This window comes from Dioscorea cayenensis, chromosome 11, assembly GCF_009730915.1.
Source record: "Dioscorea cayenensis subsp. rotundata cultivar TDr96_F1 chromosome 11, TDr96_F1_v2_PseudoChromosome.rev07_lg8_w22 25.fasta, whole genome shotgun sequence".
NCBI lineage: Eukaryota > Viridiplantae > Streptophyta > Magnoliopsida > Dioscoreales > Dioscoreaceae > Dioscorea > Dioscorea cayenensis.
The window spans coordinates 17217550-17232946 of NC_052481.1; the positions used below are offsets into that span (position 1 = coordinate 17217550).

A 15397-nucleotide genomic window follows, 5' to 3' on the forward strand; every position below is an offset into this window, starting at 1 on the left:
ACTTAGTTATCTCTAGAAATGATTGCATACAGTTAGGGCTGACAAACAATCAAACTGTTCGCAAGCAACTCAATTCGGTTTGATATTGGTTCGAGTTCGATTGGATCATTTTAATAACAAACTGAACTTGAACTCAAATTTGAGCTCGAAGAATAAATGAGTTAAACTCAAGCTAGAGTCAGCTCGATCGAGTTTGGTTCGAAGTTCGAATATATATATATATATATATATATATATTTATAGATATATAATAATTGGTTGTGTTTTTTAATTTATTTTTAATTTTTAAAATTAAATTAGAAATTAATTTAAATTACAACAGTTTTTTAAACTATTTTTTTAACCATTGGATCATTTGATCTAACGGCTGAAATTTGTTAATTATCTTCACCCTCACTCTGGCCAAAAAGAGGAGAAAATTCTCACAAGAGTTGTGATGGCTTGCCCTAAATCCACTCCCCACTCCCCCGTCTCCCCATAGACTTCACCCTCGCCGCCACCATCTTGTAACCCTAGAGAGAGATTCTGTGAAAACCATTGCATGTTGCGCCGAGCACCATCTTCACCTTAGAGTTTTGTGAATCTCTTTTCCCTCGACATCTAATTAATCCCTCAATCTCTTGTGGAAAATCTATAATGATCTTCTTTTTACCTGACTTTGTTAAAGGGATCGGCTTGGCTTTTCTTCTTCGGCTAAGCTTGACTGTTTGAGTGGAAAGGAAGTCAAGGGGAAAGCAGGAGGAGGCCATCAGGATTTAGGTTTGGCTTTTGTTGATCAGATAAGAAAATACCTGTTTATTTTTTTTCTGATTTCATTTTAAAGTTTGAATTTTTGAGTAGGTGGTTAGTTTGTTGGTTGGATTTTGGATTTTTAATGGTGGAAGTTCAACCTTTTTTGTTTATTTACTTCTCTACTTATTTTCTGCTCCTTTGAATTTAATTCTAAATCAGGGATTGAGTTTCTTGACTATGATTATATCATGGTTGTTTTATGTTGGTGTTGTAGATGAGGAAATAAAATGGTTTTCTAGAGATGATTTGGAATCAGATGATGAATTACTTGCCCTTGGATTTTGTATTACTTTGGTTTTAAGCTCCAAGTTTTTTTTTTTAGTTATTTTTTTGGAATGTAAATCTCTATTTATAGTTACTTCATTGTTTCCATATCTAGAAATGTCTGAACCTGACACACAACAATCAATGGCCAATAGTGACCTAAATCCTATACAAATTGGTACTCATAGTGAAGAAGTAGAGACAATTCCATGTGACATAGAAGATAATGAAATTAAAAGAGGCCAAGAAAAAGTTTCCACAGTTTGGACAAAATTTCAAATTATAAATTTTTAGGACAGAAATGAAGTAGTTCAAAAATATGAATGCCGTCATTGCAAGAAGTATATGCAGTTTCTAACTCAGGAACAACCACTCATCTTAAGAGACATTTAGATGATTGTTTGTACTACAGAAAATAACACAAGAATAAAAAAAAATTATCAGTTTATTACCTTCGGACAGCGGGGATGGTGAAACAGTTTTATCTTTCTCCTCACAATCTTTTGACATGATCAAGATTAGAGAAGTTATGGCCAAAATTATTACAGTGCATGAGTACCCATTTAGTATGGTAGAGCATTTTGGGTTTAATGTGTTAATGAAGTCCATAAACACTCAATATGAAAGAATTTCAAGAAATACAGCAAAATCAAATTGTTTGAGATTGCATGAAATTGAAAAAGAAAAACTAAAAAAACTCTTAAAAATATTGAAAGAGTTTGCCTTACCTTCGATACTTGGACTTCAAATTAAACAATTGGCTATATGTGCTTGACTATACATTTTATTGATTCCGATTGGAAACTACAAAAATGTATCATTAATTTTTAGGAGCTTGATCCGCCTCACACGGGTATTGTCATCTCCGATGCTATTTCAGAATGTCTTTTAGAATGGGGGATCCAAGATAAAGTTTCAACAATCACATTAGATAATGCAACAACTAATAATGTAGTTGCAAGAAGTCTGAAGTCTAATTTTGAATCAAGAGGCAAGTTGCATTACAAAGGTCATATTTTTCATATCCATTGTTGTGCACACATTTTAAATTTGATGGTCCAAGATGGTCTCAAGGAAATAGATGGTATAAATCACAATATAAGAGAAATTGTCAAGTACTTAAAAAAATCGTCATCCAGAATATTTAAATTTGGTGAAGTTGCAAGGCAGCTGAATGTTTGTACAAAAAGAGGACTACGTATTGATGTTCCTACACGTTGGAATTCAACTTATGAAATGTTGGATTGTGCTTTTAATTTCAGAAATGTTTTTGATCAATATGCTATTAGAGATGCAAATTATAAATGGTTGCCTACTTCTGAAGATTGGGAAAATGCCAAAAAGGATGCTGAATTTCTAGAAATTTTTATGATGTTACACATCTTTTTTCTGGCTGCTTGTATCCTACTGCAAATAGATTTCTTTCGGAGGTTTGGAAAGTTAAATAAATTCTAAATATTCATTCAAAATCTTTAGATCTGTTTTTGAGAAATGTAGCAATAGTAATGGGTGAGAAGTTTGACAGATATTGGAAAGATTGCATCATGCTTATGGCAATTGCCGCTATTTTAGATCCAAGATATAAAATGGTGTTGATAATTTTTTTTCCTCTTATTTATCCTGATTTTGAACATATTGAAAAAAATAGTTCAGCTGAAACAAGTTATGGTGGATTTTGAAGCATATGCAAGTAAAAATGTCAATGACCAACCTTCAAAGTTTACTGGCTGTTTTTCAAAATCATCCATTAGTGTTGCAACATCATCGAGAAAACCAAAAAGTAGAGGTAGATCTGAATTTGCTGAATTTAAACGAAAAATGATCTAACACAACCTATGAAATCTAATTTGGAGATTTACTTGGAGGAAGGGACAGTGGAATGGGAGCAAGAGGATGCTACTTTTGATGTTTTGATCTGGTGTCAGTTGAATATTTCTCTTAAATTTCAAAATTTTTCTAGAATGGCCCGTGATTTGCTCACAATTCCAATGACTACAGTTGCTTCATAATCAACCTTTAGTGTTGGTGGTAGGGTACTAGATAAGTTTTGCAGCTCTCTTGCTTCGAAAATGATGAAGCATTAGTATGTACTACAGATTGTCTTAGAGCCACTCAAAAGAACACAAAAACTATAGTTTTATATTAATTTAAAGTTTTTCTTTACCTTAATCTAATTGTTTTTTATATTGTATAGATTGAAGAAGATGTAGAAAACCTAAAGTTGGATATTCCTGACAGCTTTGTCACTCTTTAAGCATCCTTCATGGTCTTTTTCTATCATTCTAATGGGGTAAAGTAGTGCTCCACTTTGAAAATATTACATTTGTTTTGTGAAAGAACACTAAATTCTTGGATCCATTAGCCTAATAAATTATCTCTTATGACTGTCGGTAGTTTTCTTTTTCTTATTGCCTATTCAAGTTATAACTGAGTTGCTATTAATATCAATCAAGTTGCCATGAACAAAAGTGAGCTTATTCAGTAGTTTTTGCTTATTTTTAGAAATTAATTGGTATTCATTATGATGGTCAGAAATAATGTCCTACACTATGAAGATTTCTAGTTGTTTTATATTTATTACCAGGATATCATATCACAAATTCATAAGCATGTCTTCTTTTTCTTTTGTTTATTTTAATATAGTTTTTGAAATTCCTGATGATTTGGTTTTGCAGCTGTGTTACATTGATTTGCAGAACATATAGTGTACTACTTATAACTGTTTGCCATTCCAATGTATGCATCCATCTGATTCTACACCAAAACAAGCTCAATTCTTGGTCTTTTTTTTTTTTTCTATGTGGTGTATATTGACTTCATGAACAACATATATGGGACATTGTAACTTTGAGTTTGCCTCTCACTAGCTCTTCACTGTCTTCCCTTCTCTCAAATATCTCATGTACACTCCCTCGTAAATAGCATCATTAATTAATTAACTAATTAATTAATTAGTTGTTCTTCTTTTGAATCCTTAATCTTTAAATCAGAATGTTAAAGTTTTTGTTGCTAATGATTTCTAACTTTTGATCAGGTATCATTCACTTCATCACACTCAGTTCAGAACAAATTACTCTCTGTTTATGCCTTTCTTTGACTACATTTACAACACAGTGAACAAGCCCAATGATTGTTTGTATGAGAAGTCACTCAAAGGAAAAGAAGAGAAATGTGTTGTACTTATTTTTTTTGCAATTATGTAATTTGTTCCAAGTTTATGTAATTTGTTACAAATTTATGAATTTAGTATATTTACAGTTTTTTGAATCGAACTCGAACTGAACTCGAGCTAAAGATTAAAATTTCAAACTCAAACCGAATTCGAACAAAGATTAGAATTTCGGACTTGAACCGAATTCGAGCTAAAAATTAGAATTTCGAACCGAACTCGAGCTGGGCTCAGCTCGTTCAGGTTCGGTTCGTTGCCAGGGCTACATACAGCATTCTCCAATTGTTTGATACTTTGTAACTTGGGAGTCAAAGAAACCTATGCATGATGGCCTCTCTCTCACTCTTATCTTTTTCCCTTTTTTTTCTTTCTCGACTCCCTTATCAATAAAACAATTGTTCCATTTTTCTTATATATATATATATATATATATATATATTATATTTTAAAATTATATACATTAAAAAAAGTTGACACGCTTGCTCCTATAGTTTTTTTTTTTTTTTAATCCCATTGCTTGATTTTATAGATAATATCAAAATTCTACCATCAATATACTTTTTTCTAAATTTCATAATATAAATAGACCTTTTCTTAATATCCAAGTATTAGAGAGTATACCCAACACTCCAATTTAAATAAAACCTCTTAATTTGCCCTCCTAGAAACTTCCTCCAACTCATATTTGGCATCAATATAAATTCCTTCATTCATTTCCCAATTCCCATTCATATCCATACCTTCTTTTTTTCCTATATATACATACATACATATATGTATTGTGTATAGAAACCAAGAAACCACTATAAAAAATTTCACCCCAATTAAGACTCCGCCATGAACCCATACGAACACAACACCCATCGCCATGTTTCACCATCCCAACACTACCACCACTCATTCGGCCATCACTGGCACACCCTCCCATTGCTGCTCAGCATCACCCTCACCCTCCTCTTCTTGATCTCCATCTCATACCTCATCTTCAACTCCATCAAGCAATGCCTGATCCGCCACCAACGCTGCCGACGCAACACAACAAACCACGAGTCTCGTGATCCAGTGTGCATGGCCCAACTCAGAGCCATTCCCGTGCTCATCTACGACCATTCGGCGGGTGAAACTGAGACGTGCGCAGTGTGTTTGATGGAGTGCGTGAGAGGAGAAGAGGTGCGAGTGTTGCCGGGATGTAAGCACTTGTTTCACAGGGCGTGCGTGGATGAGTGGTTGGTTGGGAGGTCTTCATTTTGTCCGGTGTGCAGGGGTCGTGTGATTGAGCGCGCGGTGGAGCCCGGGAGTGTGCGCGCGCTTGATGGGAATAGTGAGATCACTGAGATGGAGAGTGCCGGTGCGGCCATGAACAACGCCATTGTTGGTCAGTATCGTTCCTTTCTTTGAAGAGGTTTTTTAGAAAAATGAAAAAAAGAAACAAGGAAGAGGACTTTGAATGATTTTGGTGTTTATTTTATTTCGATAAGATAATAATAGTAGTAAGTGTGAGCTTTTTATTTATGTATGGTATTAAAGTAGGTGTATAATTTGCTGTTACCATATATTAAAGACAATTTTAAAAAAAAAAATTGTTATATTTAAGTTTTTTTGTTAATATTAAATATAATATTATGTTGATTTGTTTGTGTAATGTGATTTTTCAAAACTAAGAAATCTCAATAGTTTCCATTGTATAGAGTTTTTTAATTATAGTGCTAGATTTTTTACTATATACATGTATATATCATTGTTTCAAAACCCTAAAATCGTAAAAACCCCACTGCAGAATAGGGGAATTGGTCTAATTTTATATAATGTTTCAAGTTTATATATTAAATTATTATGTAAACATTAACTGGGGTTGATCCAATTGGTAAAAACTCAAGTTACTTAAAAAGAATCTATTCATCTGAAGTGATGTTTTTTTTTTTTTTTTCTTTATAGAGCTCTTCAAACCTTAAACTATGGGTAAAAAAACTTTTTTTAAAAAAATTATAAAGGCTGTCCTCTTCATTTGCTATGTGAAATTTTGATTGTATTATGCACATAAATTTTGTTATCCAATTAGTTTATAATACATATTTGCAATATATTATTCTTTTTCTGAAAAATAAATAAATCACAAAAATTATGTTCGCTCAGGTTATTTTTTGCATTATTGGGATATAAAAAAATGAGTTTTATTAGATTTTTTTTCATCTTTGTGATTTTGTTTTGTAGACTTTGATTATTTGGATTTTTATTACGGTTAAATTTATGGGAATTCTTTACATATATGATTTTTTAAATTATTCCATAGGCTTAAATGGACATCCACAAATATGATTTATAGAGATTCAAATTTTTTTTCCTTCTATATTATCTAAAAGATATGAATATATAGGTACAAATATTGAATATATTCTATACATCCATGCAATTATAGATGGAAGTAAACTATAATCTTTTAAAAAAATTAAATTTTAAAACCATGTAAAAGTTAAATAAAAATAAGCCCTTTTTTTAGCAGTAATATTTAATAATAAAAAGATATATATTTAAAGTGAGTTGTCATATTATCAAAATAATATATAGTAACATTAATGGTAAAAATTAAAAAGATCTTTTTAGACTATATTACAAGCGCTTTTCAGCTATTTTATAGATATGGTAAACACAATCGTTTAAGAGTGATCATTTTTTTTTAATTCTTTAAAAGATTTCTTTCCTAATTTTGGACCGCATTCAACTCTATAATATCTGCTTTTTACATCTATATTTTTAAAAACATGAAACATTTACAGGAAAATAATTTGATCAGATTTGATTTTAAACAATTTAATTACTATTATTTTATTATTATAGAATTTGACCTGCGCGGATTGAAAACCAAAAATTTCAATATTTTTTTTAAATTTCATAAACATTCATTTCATGAATATTTTTAGCATTAAAGTAACCATTTTTCCTTAGAAAAATTGTTACGACTGCATCTATGAAAATGACACATCAACAATAGACTTTGCTTTTGATATGCAACCAAATACAACACAAGTAGGACAGAACAAGTAGTTGTGGTGCATTACAATTGCTTGTATTGTACGGCACCTTGTTTGATATTTTTATGGATAGTATAAGATTTTTTATACTATTTGATTTCTACAACAAAATATTGTAAAATTACTTATGATACCCTTTATATTGTCCTATATTTGTTTTACAATAACAAACTTCACAAGTAAATTTTAAAGTTTCTCTCAATTTCAATATAACCTAATTAAATTTTTTTATAATTAATTAAATTATTAAATCATAATTCTATTTTTTAAATTTTTAAAATGTATGCCAAAATATTTTATTATTAGCAAATACATGATAATTATTTTTTTATATTATATATACTAATTTAAGGAAAATCAGTTTCCAAACAATTAATTTTGAATTTTTTTTACTATATAAACAAATTTATAAAATATCAACATACTAAATAATAAAATTTGTAAATATGATTTTCTAAACTTATAAATTTTTTTAGAATATATGCACTAATTTGTAAAAATTTTCAATTTTCCCAGCAATAGATTTTATATATATAAATTATTTTTGAGGATATCAAGGAACTAAATTATAAATTTTCATAAATATTTTTACTAAAAATATAATTGTTTAATATTATGTGCATCAACATTGAAAAATATATATATAATATTTTTTATTTAAGAAAAACAGGGGCAATGTGTATCAATGTGTACCTAATATATATATATATATATATAACAATTTTTTTTAAAAAAAAAGTAGGGATATTTTTTATTTTTTTTTTAAATGGGCGGTAATGTGTAATAACTTGTAATATATATATATATATATATAAAGCGGGCCAATGTGCATTAACCTGTAAAATATATAAATAATAGTTTCTTATTGCGGTCCTGATATTAGAAAACATATTCCATATTATATATATATATATATATATATATATATATATATATATATATATATATATATGTCAACTCCATTATATAAATTTTTGTAGCTATTCACAAATGGTGGTTAAATCAAGAATGAACCGAATTCAACAAATAAAATATGTAACAAACTAATATTAATAAAATATAATCACAACATATATAGTTTGTCAACACTACAACAAAATAGATTGCAATGAAACCTATAAAAGTTTATCAACAACGGTACAAAATACCATAAAAAGTAATCATGAAACACAAGCTTTGAGTAGCCACATCAACTTAAAGACATACATCCATATATACAAAAACATCAACTTCACAAAAGTTTTACACCTCTCATACTATATCTCATACTATGCAAAGATTATGGCAATCCCATAATTTTTTTTCACAAAACTTATCTTTTGGACACCATTGAGCTCCCAAAAATATTTTTCAAACTTAGGCTTATGAGAGAACTTGATCATTAAATCAACTTCCTCATCCTCACTCAAACCAAGCTTCTTTACCTCTTCACCTAAGTTTCTTGCCATAGGAGGGTTTGGCACTTTTTTCACAATAAGTGATATGTCAAATCTTGCTGCAGACATATAGCTATCTACATTCTCAATAAACTTGTTTGTAACATCCAATACTTTTTGACAATTTAATGGAGGTCTAGAAACATTAGGTGCATTAGACATATGATTCTTTCTAGGAAGTATGCTCCTCATCAAGCTCTAAATCGGTCTCAATGACATCCACTACATTTGCAGCTGTCTCGGCTCCTCGTCCATTAGCACAGTCTTTACCAAAAATACCTTGCAATCTTTTGAGTTCTTAAACTCCTTATTTGCATGATTTCCCACACACACATTAGCTATCACATGATAAGTGCACACTAAATTTAAGAATAATATTAACAATAACATATGTACTTGTAGATATTCTGTCCAAACTTGCTCACTGTCAATTATGACGCACTTTCTTGTATCATCCCAACTAAACCCGTTTGTGTTCATCATGTCGACTACTTCATTCAGTTTTATAGACCACATTTTCATTTTATTAACTACTTGCTTGACAATAATAATAATAATAATAATAATAATAATAATAATAATAATAATAATAATAATAATACCATAGATACTAGTCATCATTCTTTTTGTAGTCTCCTCATGTGCTAGTCTTAAATGTCCCATTATCTCCCTTGTAACCGGATAACACTAATTCTTCCAAAGTTAATAGTAAGGTATTCTCCTCATTCTTTTTTTTTCTACATTTTTTTATATGCTATTCATCTCAATGTTCCCAATTCCTTCATTCTCCATTTTGAACTATCCTGAAAAATTAATTAACTTTTAAATAAATTTAAAGTGATAAATACTTTAGGACAACATAAATATATGTATACATATATATAACTATTGAACCAAACTTAATATTAATAAGTATGAGAGTGTGACAAACCTAAAAAGGAAAGTGATGAATGGTTCCAAAAAAATAACCAAAAAAAAAAAAAAATTCAAGGACGTTGGAATGACCCAAAAAACAAGTTTTTTCTATTCGATTAGTAATAACTCCTATCAATGAAGCTGGAAGTTGTATAACTTCGGGAGTGAACGCAAGCATGGAAGCCTTTACTTGTAAGAAGCAACTTGATTTAGGAGTAAATCCATGTTCCTCAAGTATGAGAGAGCATCAAATTAAGTCATTCTTGTTTACCAATTATGCCACCCAAAACATGGGTCACTACTATTACAATTATTGATGAAGTTCATGGATTAAATGTCTAGCAAAAGTATTAACAACAATTCAAGTTTTTGATAAAGTTAATTTTGTCGATGTTTAGATGATATTTATCTATTCATCCTTGAAACTTAATATGTTCACACTTCACACTTTGATGCACAACCATATGGTACAGCTCTTAGTGCGTCATTTGACTCCCAAACAAGAGAATATGAGCAGGAACTAACTTCAGAGTGGCTTCATATATAAATAGGTGGTGCTTTTGAGAGAGTAACATAACTTGTGTGAGAACATCCTCTTGAGGACAATAAAGACACTCACCTGGATGAAGCCATCCTAATACTGTAGTTTGTTGACCATCATATCATCATAGTTGATAAATTATTTTCAAATGTGTTTTCTGTGTCCAATTTAGACCTATTCAACATTATTACTATGCATATATATATTTGGAAGATATCACATAGTGTACCCATATTCTTGCATAAGGGAAGGCAATTTTTCTGCCCTTTTCCCTGTTGTATAAGATATTTTGTGCTTTAGATAATGTCTAACATGAATGTTCTGCAAATGAAGTTATTCCAATTTCATTGCTTCAATTTATAAAATCTAATTTATGATGCAGTTATTTGGAACTTTAGTTGGTTTTCATAAACTAGATTCTTTAATTTTATTTTTTCATTGTTTTGACAAAAAAACTAAAGCTTTACAAAACTTTCTAAAAACATCAATATTTGCAAATGTTTTAAGAACCTACACTTTTAAAAGAAGTCCCCTCTTCCTCTTGCTCTGTACCTTCTCCATTGTGCTTGCTCTCCATCACGGGGGTACAATTCCATCCTCTGTCTATGCAATCTCCATCTTCTTTGGCTTCTCCCAATCAAACCCTCTTGTTTTGGCCGGCCACTACATGTTCTTCTAGCTAGCCTCTCCACTTTAAGATCTTGGTCTCAAGCAGAAGTTCCGGTCTCGGGTGAAGAAAGGAGCTTAACCACAGGCTTTCTTTTACTAAAAGGGGAGGAAGGGGTTTTAATCATGATAGTGTGGACAATGTGTTGTTGCGGACATGGCTTCTAAAGCGACGTGTGTTGTCCAAGTAAATGACGTCAATACCAAGTCAGTAAAGACATGACATGTCAAGTCTAGCATACACGTCAGAAAGTTTTGGTTGGAATCCCCTAGATATGTGTTTAGTTATACCATATTGGTGTTGAATACTCAAGCAAATACAAATTGAAGTTTGATGTTCAGTACGGCACCCAACTCAAATTATTATCTGGGAAAATGAACATCCCTTTTATTATTCCAATGGTGGAAAAATTAGTTGGATTTTTAATTCTACAATTTTTTTTAGTCCGAAATTATTAAAATAAACATGGAAAGGTGCTTTCACCTTTCTTGTTTACACTAAGAATTTTTTTTATTATATTAATTAATAATAATATTTGCTATTGCTACTATTGCTATTATCAGTGGCAGACCCACATGATTGACAGTCAGGGCTGAAACCTGGGTTGGTCGGCAAAAAAAACTTAGGAGAACTCTGTTCGACGAGGATTAAGCCATGGTGCAGTGACGCCTGACAAAGAGGGCAACCCGGGCTGAGGAGAGGGAGCTTGGGGTGGAGCCATGATTAGGACGCTGTCCAACCGTGGTTAGGCTGAGGAAAGCACATGGTTGGGTTGAGGATGCTAGAAAATTGGAGGGTGACATACCTTAGAAGATGAAGGAGTTGTAATTTTTTTAAAAAAAAATAATAAATGTCATTTCACTTAAGTGAAATGCGTTTTTCACTATGAAAAGGCATCGTTTCTTTTTGTTTTACTTCCCCAAAATTCAGCAGCCCTGATCCTTATTTCTCCAATTCTCCCTTTTTTCCCCAAATTCACCTCCAAACTTCCACCACCAAACCGTCATCTGTCGTCCTGCCGTTATTCCCCCTTTTTAAATATCAACTTAGTTTGTATTGTTCTTTAAATTTGTCCATGCATTTTGTAATTAATATCGAACACTGACTTTTATTTAAGCCGAGTCTGGACCAAATTCCTGGGTCCCTCACTGGCTATTATTATTACCATTATTGTTATAACAACTAATGCTATATGAAAAGGTTCAAAGAGATTGTTAAGTAATTTTTTAAAAAATTTAAAAAAAAATTTGACAAAAAAGTTCCCAAAGCATTTTTACAAGCTCTTTTCTTTAAAAGATTCTCTCCCGAGCAAATGTTTTTAGGAAGATTCTCAAATAATTAGTATAACATATTGATGAAATTTTTATAGGTCTCCAGTTTTATTTTAAAAATTAATTATTAGACATCTAAAAAAAATATTCTAATGACTATTTCTATTAATAATGATATTATTTGGATTTATATAGAGTATATATAATCACTTATTGATCGTTCCGTGTGTGGATGCACGCTTGCTCATGGCTTGTCAAATGTAAAAAAAAAATCATTTATTTATGAACCATCAATGTGTAAATAGAAAAAGTCATTTATAAACAATAATATTTGTTTATATAAAAAGACAAGAATAATATCATATACTAAAACATTTTATCATAATAGTCCAAAATAGTTCCCTCATCTAGTGACTATTTCATGTCTGAACAACAATTTACATAGGAATAGCCATATTTACAAAACTTAGATCCTTACTAAAAAGCATTTAATTCAAACTCTTAATTTTACTAGTGGATTGCTCCCTTTAACTTATTAAGATCTTCCAATTTCTAGTATAAGATGACCGCAACAACATGACTACATGCATTTGGTCTCCCATATACGTTCTAGGCTTTTTAATCCAAATGTCTTTCCCTCGATGGGTGTTTTGTGCTCATCAATTTTGTGTGGTCCTCTAACTTAACTTATTAGATGTCAATTTTTAAAGCTGCCCAATTCAGTATGTAATGAAATTGACAAAATTCAAATTGATTTACTTTAGAAAGGATTGGATTTTGGCACTAAAGGATTTTGATTGGCTGAATGGAAAAGAATCTATCAATCTAATAAACATGGCAATGTGATATCTTTAACTTCCAAGGATTTAGTAAAGGTGATTGTGAAAATTTTGACTTCTAAGGATTTAATAACAAGTGATTGTAAAAAATTAACTCTAACTATGAATGGTGTTAGTCGCATATTATAAAATTCAATTGTTACTCTTAGAAAAAAAAAATTGTCCTTTAAGAATAAGAACATGCACAATCTACTACTTTCAGATCATGTGTCTTTCTTATCATTCATTATGGCAAGTCATAAGTGCTTAAGTAAACATGTTTTTATGCATGTTTTACTAACATTGAGCATCATATCTTATATGGTTTATATCTCATTTCATGTATTGGGTGTTCTTTCATGCATATAGGTTGTGAAAGCATTGGGAATTCAAAAGGAAGCGAAGATGGGCTAGCAAGGCACATTGTTGAAGAGTTCTTGTGCGAATCAAGGAGGAAGTCACAAGAGGAGTTCGTGTATGAGGAGATGTGTGCCAACTTCCATGGTTATGCACGCCAATTTACTAGTGGAAGGGCACAAAGGCAGCCATGTCTCCACATTTCTTCTCTTTATAAAGATTTCAAGACTTTTCAAGATGCGTCGATGAAGGAAAAGCCTTATAGCCTACTACATGATCATGTGCCCAATTGTGTGGCTTTAAGAGGAGAATGTTTGTCATCGTGCTTGTGGAAATATATGTAGCAAAGTACTGTAGTGATTTTACTGTTGTAAAGTACTGTAGTGATTTACTGTAGCAAACTATTGTTCACGCGCCCGCGTGGCAATTCCTGCAGCCCACTCAGGCGCGTGGGAGCACGTGATATGCGCGATTTGAAGCTATAAATACACTGTTTAGCCGATTCTAAAGGGACTTTTTGCTAAGCTTTGAGCATAGACTTGGAGAGAAAGGCGGCTAGGGTTTGAGGAGAAGGTCTTCGCCGATTGAGAGGGAGTTCTTCACCAACTTTGATAGGTTCCTTCGACATCATAGCATTGGGGAGCCATTGGCGACCTAGCTTCGGAGAGGAACCCTTCAAGACGTGGAACTACCAATCAAGGCCAATCTGCACGAATTCGAGGGGGTTTTCTCTATGGGTTTTATTGCTTTTCATTGTATCCATTATTGTTTTGTAACTAGGCCCATGGAAGGCTAAACATTAGTAGGTATTTGGGCATGTGAACCCTAAGATTTATACTTTGTATTGATTCTCTTAATGCTTCTAGTTAATCCGAGTTGTTTTGAGTTTTAATCTTGTGATTTAGTTGCTTGCTATTGTTGTTAATCCTTGTGGTTGATTTACATTGCATGATTTAATACTTGGATGTGAGAGATCTCCATTTGAGTTAGATTGCCAAGATTAAAGAGGGTTGAGAGGATGAGCCTTAGGATAGAGGAGTGTCTCCTTTCCCCTTTGATTGAGTGTTTCCTATCTCCGTATTCCCTTTTCTCTTTGCAACCATATTTGGTGTGAGGCGTGAGATTGCTCGATTTCTCCGCCGGGAGCTTGTAGGGGGCTAGGATCTTTTGCCGGGAATTAGGGTTGGATCTACATTTTGGAATCGGTTTCACTCTTAAGTTTCCTTAGAGCGTATTGCGGTCATATGGGATGTAAAGTGTTGAGATTGGTCAATTTCTCCACTGGGACCTTGTAGGGGACTGGTGTCTTTTGCTTGGAGACAAGGATTGGTTATTATTGGAATACCTCAATTTATTAGACTCAATTCTAGAGCATTTAGTGAATCTTGAGCTTCATAGAAGATCTTAGGGGGATCATTGCCCGAGTACCTCATCTTTAGTGATTGAGACTCTTCTATTTTACTTCTTGCATACTTGTTTGCCTTGCTCGCAATTAAGTTCTTTCTATCATATTCATTAATTCCAACTAGATAATTGAGAAGTGGTTATTACTAATACTTCCGTTCCCTGTGGATTCGACTACCCGACTCACCGGATAATTATTACTTCGACACCTGTGCACTTGCGGTTTATACGCATATTCGGATGTGTCAGCAAGCCTCAAGATATCTGTCCTAATAATTTTCATATACATTTCCCCCAAATGCCTCGATCATTAGGATGCATTTTGCTTTCTCTTCCATATCCTTTCATATCTTGAGTTATATATTTTAGACCTTGTTGAGATTTGAAGTAGCTTTTTAATCCTAAAGATGCTAACTCCAAATCCTTTAATTGTTGAAGAAAATAGATATTTCTTGATTAAAACTCTCTTGCTTTCTCATTAATAAAGGCCTAAGATACAAACTTGGATCTTTCTTTTGAACAAGTATATGTTCAATTCGCTCATGTGAAATAAGAAAATTCTTATTTTAGATTATCTCGTTAAAAAGTGATGTAATAAAGTATCAATCTTACATTCGTACTTTGCAACATTGTAGTAAAATCGGTACACCACCCTCTCTTATGGTACATGTTTTTCCCATGAATATGAAATCATTTTGTCTCCCTATTTAAACTTCCAAACTACCTATCCAATA

General features: G+C 31.9%; 1 protein-coding gene across 1 annotated transcript; it reads left to right on the forward strand.

The window, feature by feature from the left end:
* Positions 1 to 5062: 5062 nt before the first annotated feature.
* LOC120271657 (RING-H2 finger protein ATL74-like) lies at positions 5063 to 5623 on the forward strand. The gene has a single exon (XM_039278331.1). The coding sequence runs from the start codon at positions 5063 to 5065 to the stop codon at positions 5621 to 5623; it is 561 nt and encodes a 186-aa protein (XP_039134265.1).
* The last annotated feature ends 9774 nt before the right edge of the window (positions 5624 to 15397 follow it).

Coding starts and splice junctions, on each gene's coding strand:
- LOC120271657 (XM_039278331.1), top strand. CDS start 5,063: ATGAACCCATACGAACACAACACCCATCGCCATGTTTCACCATCCCAA.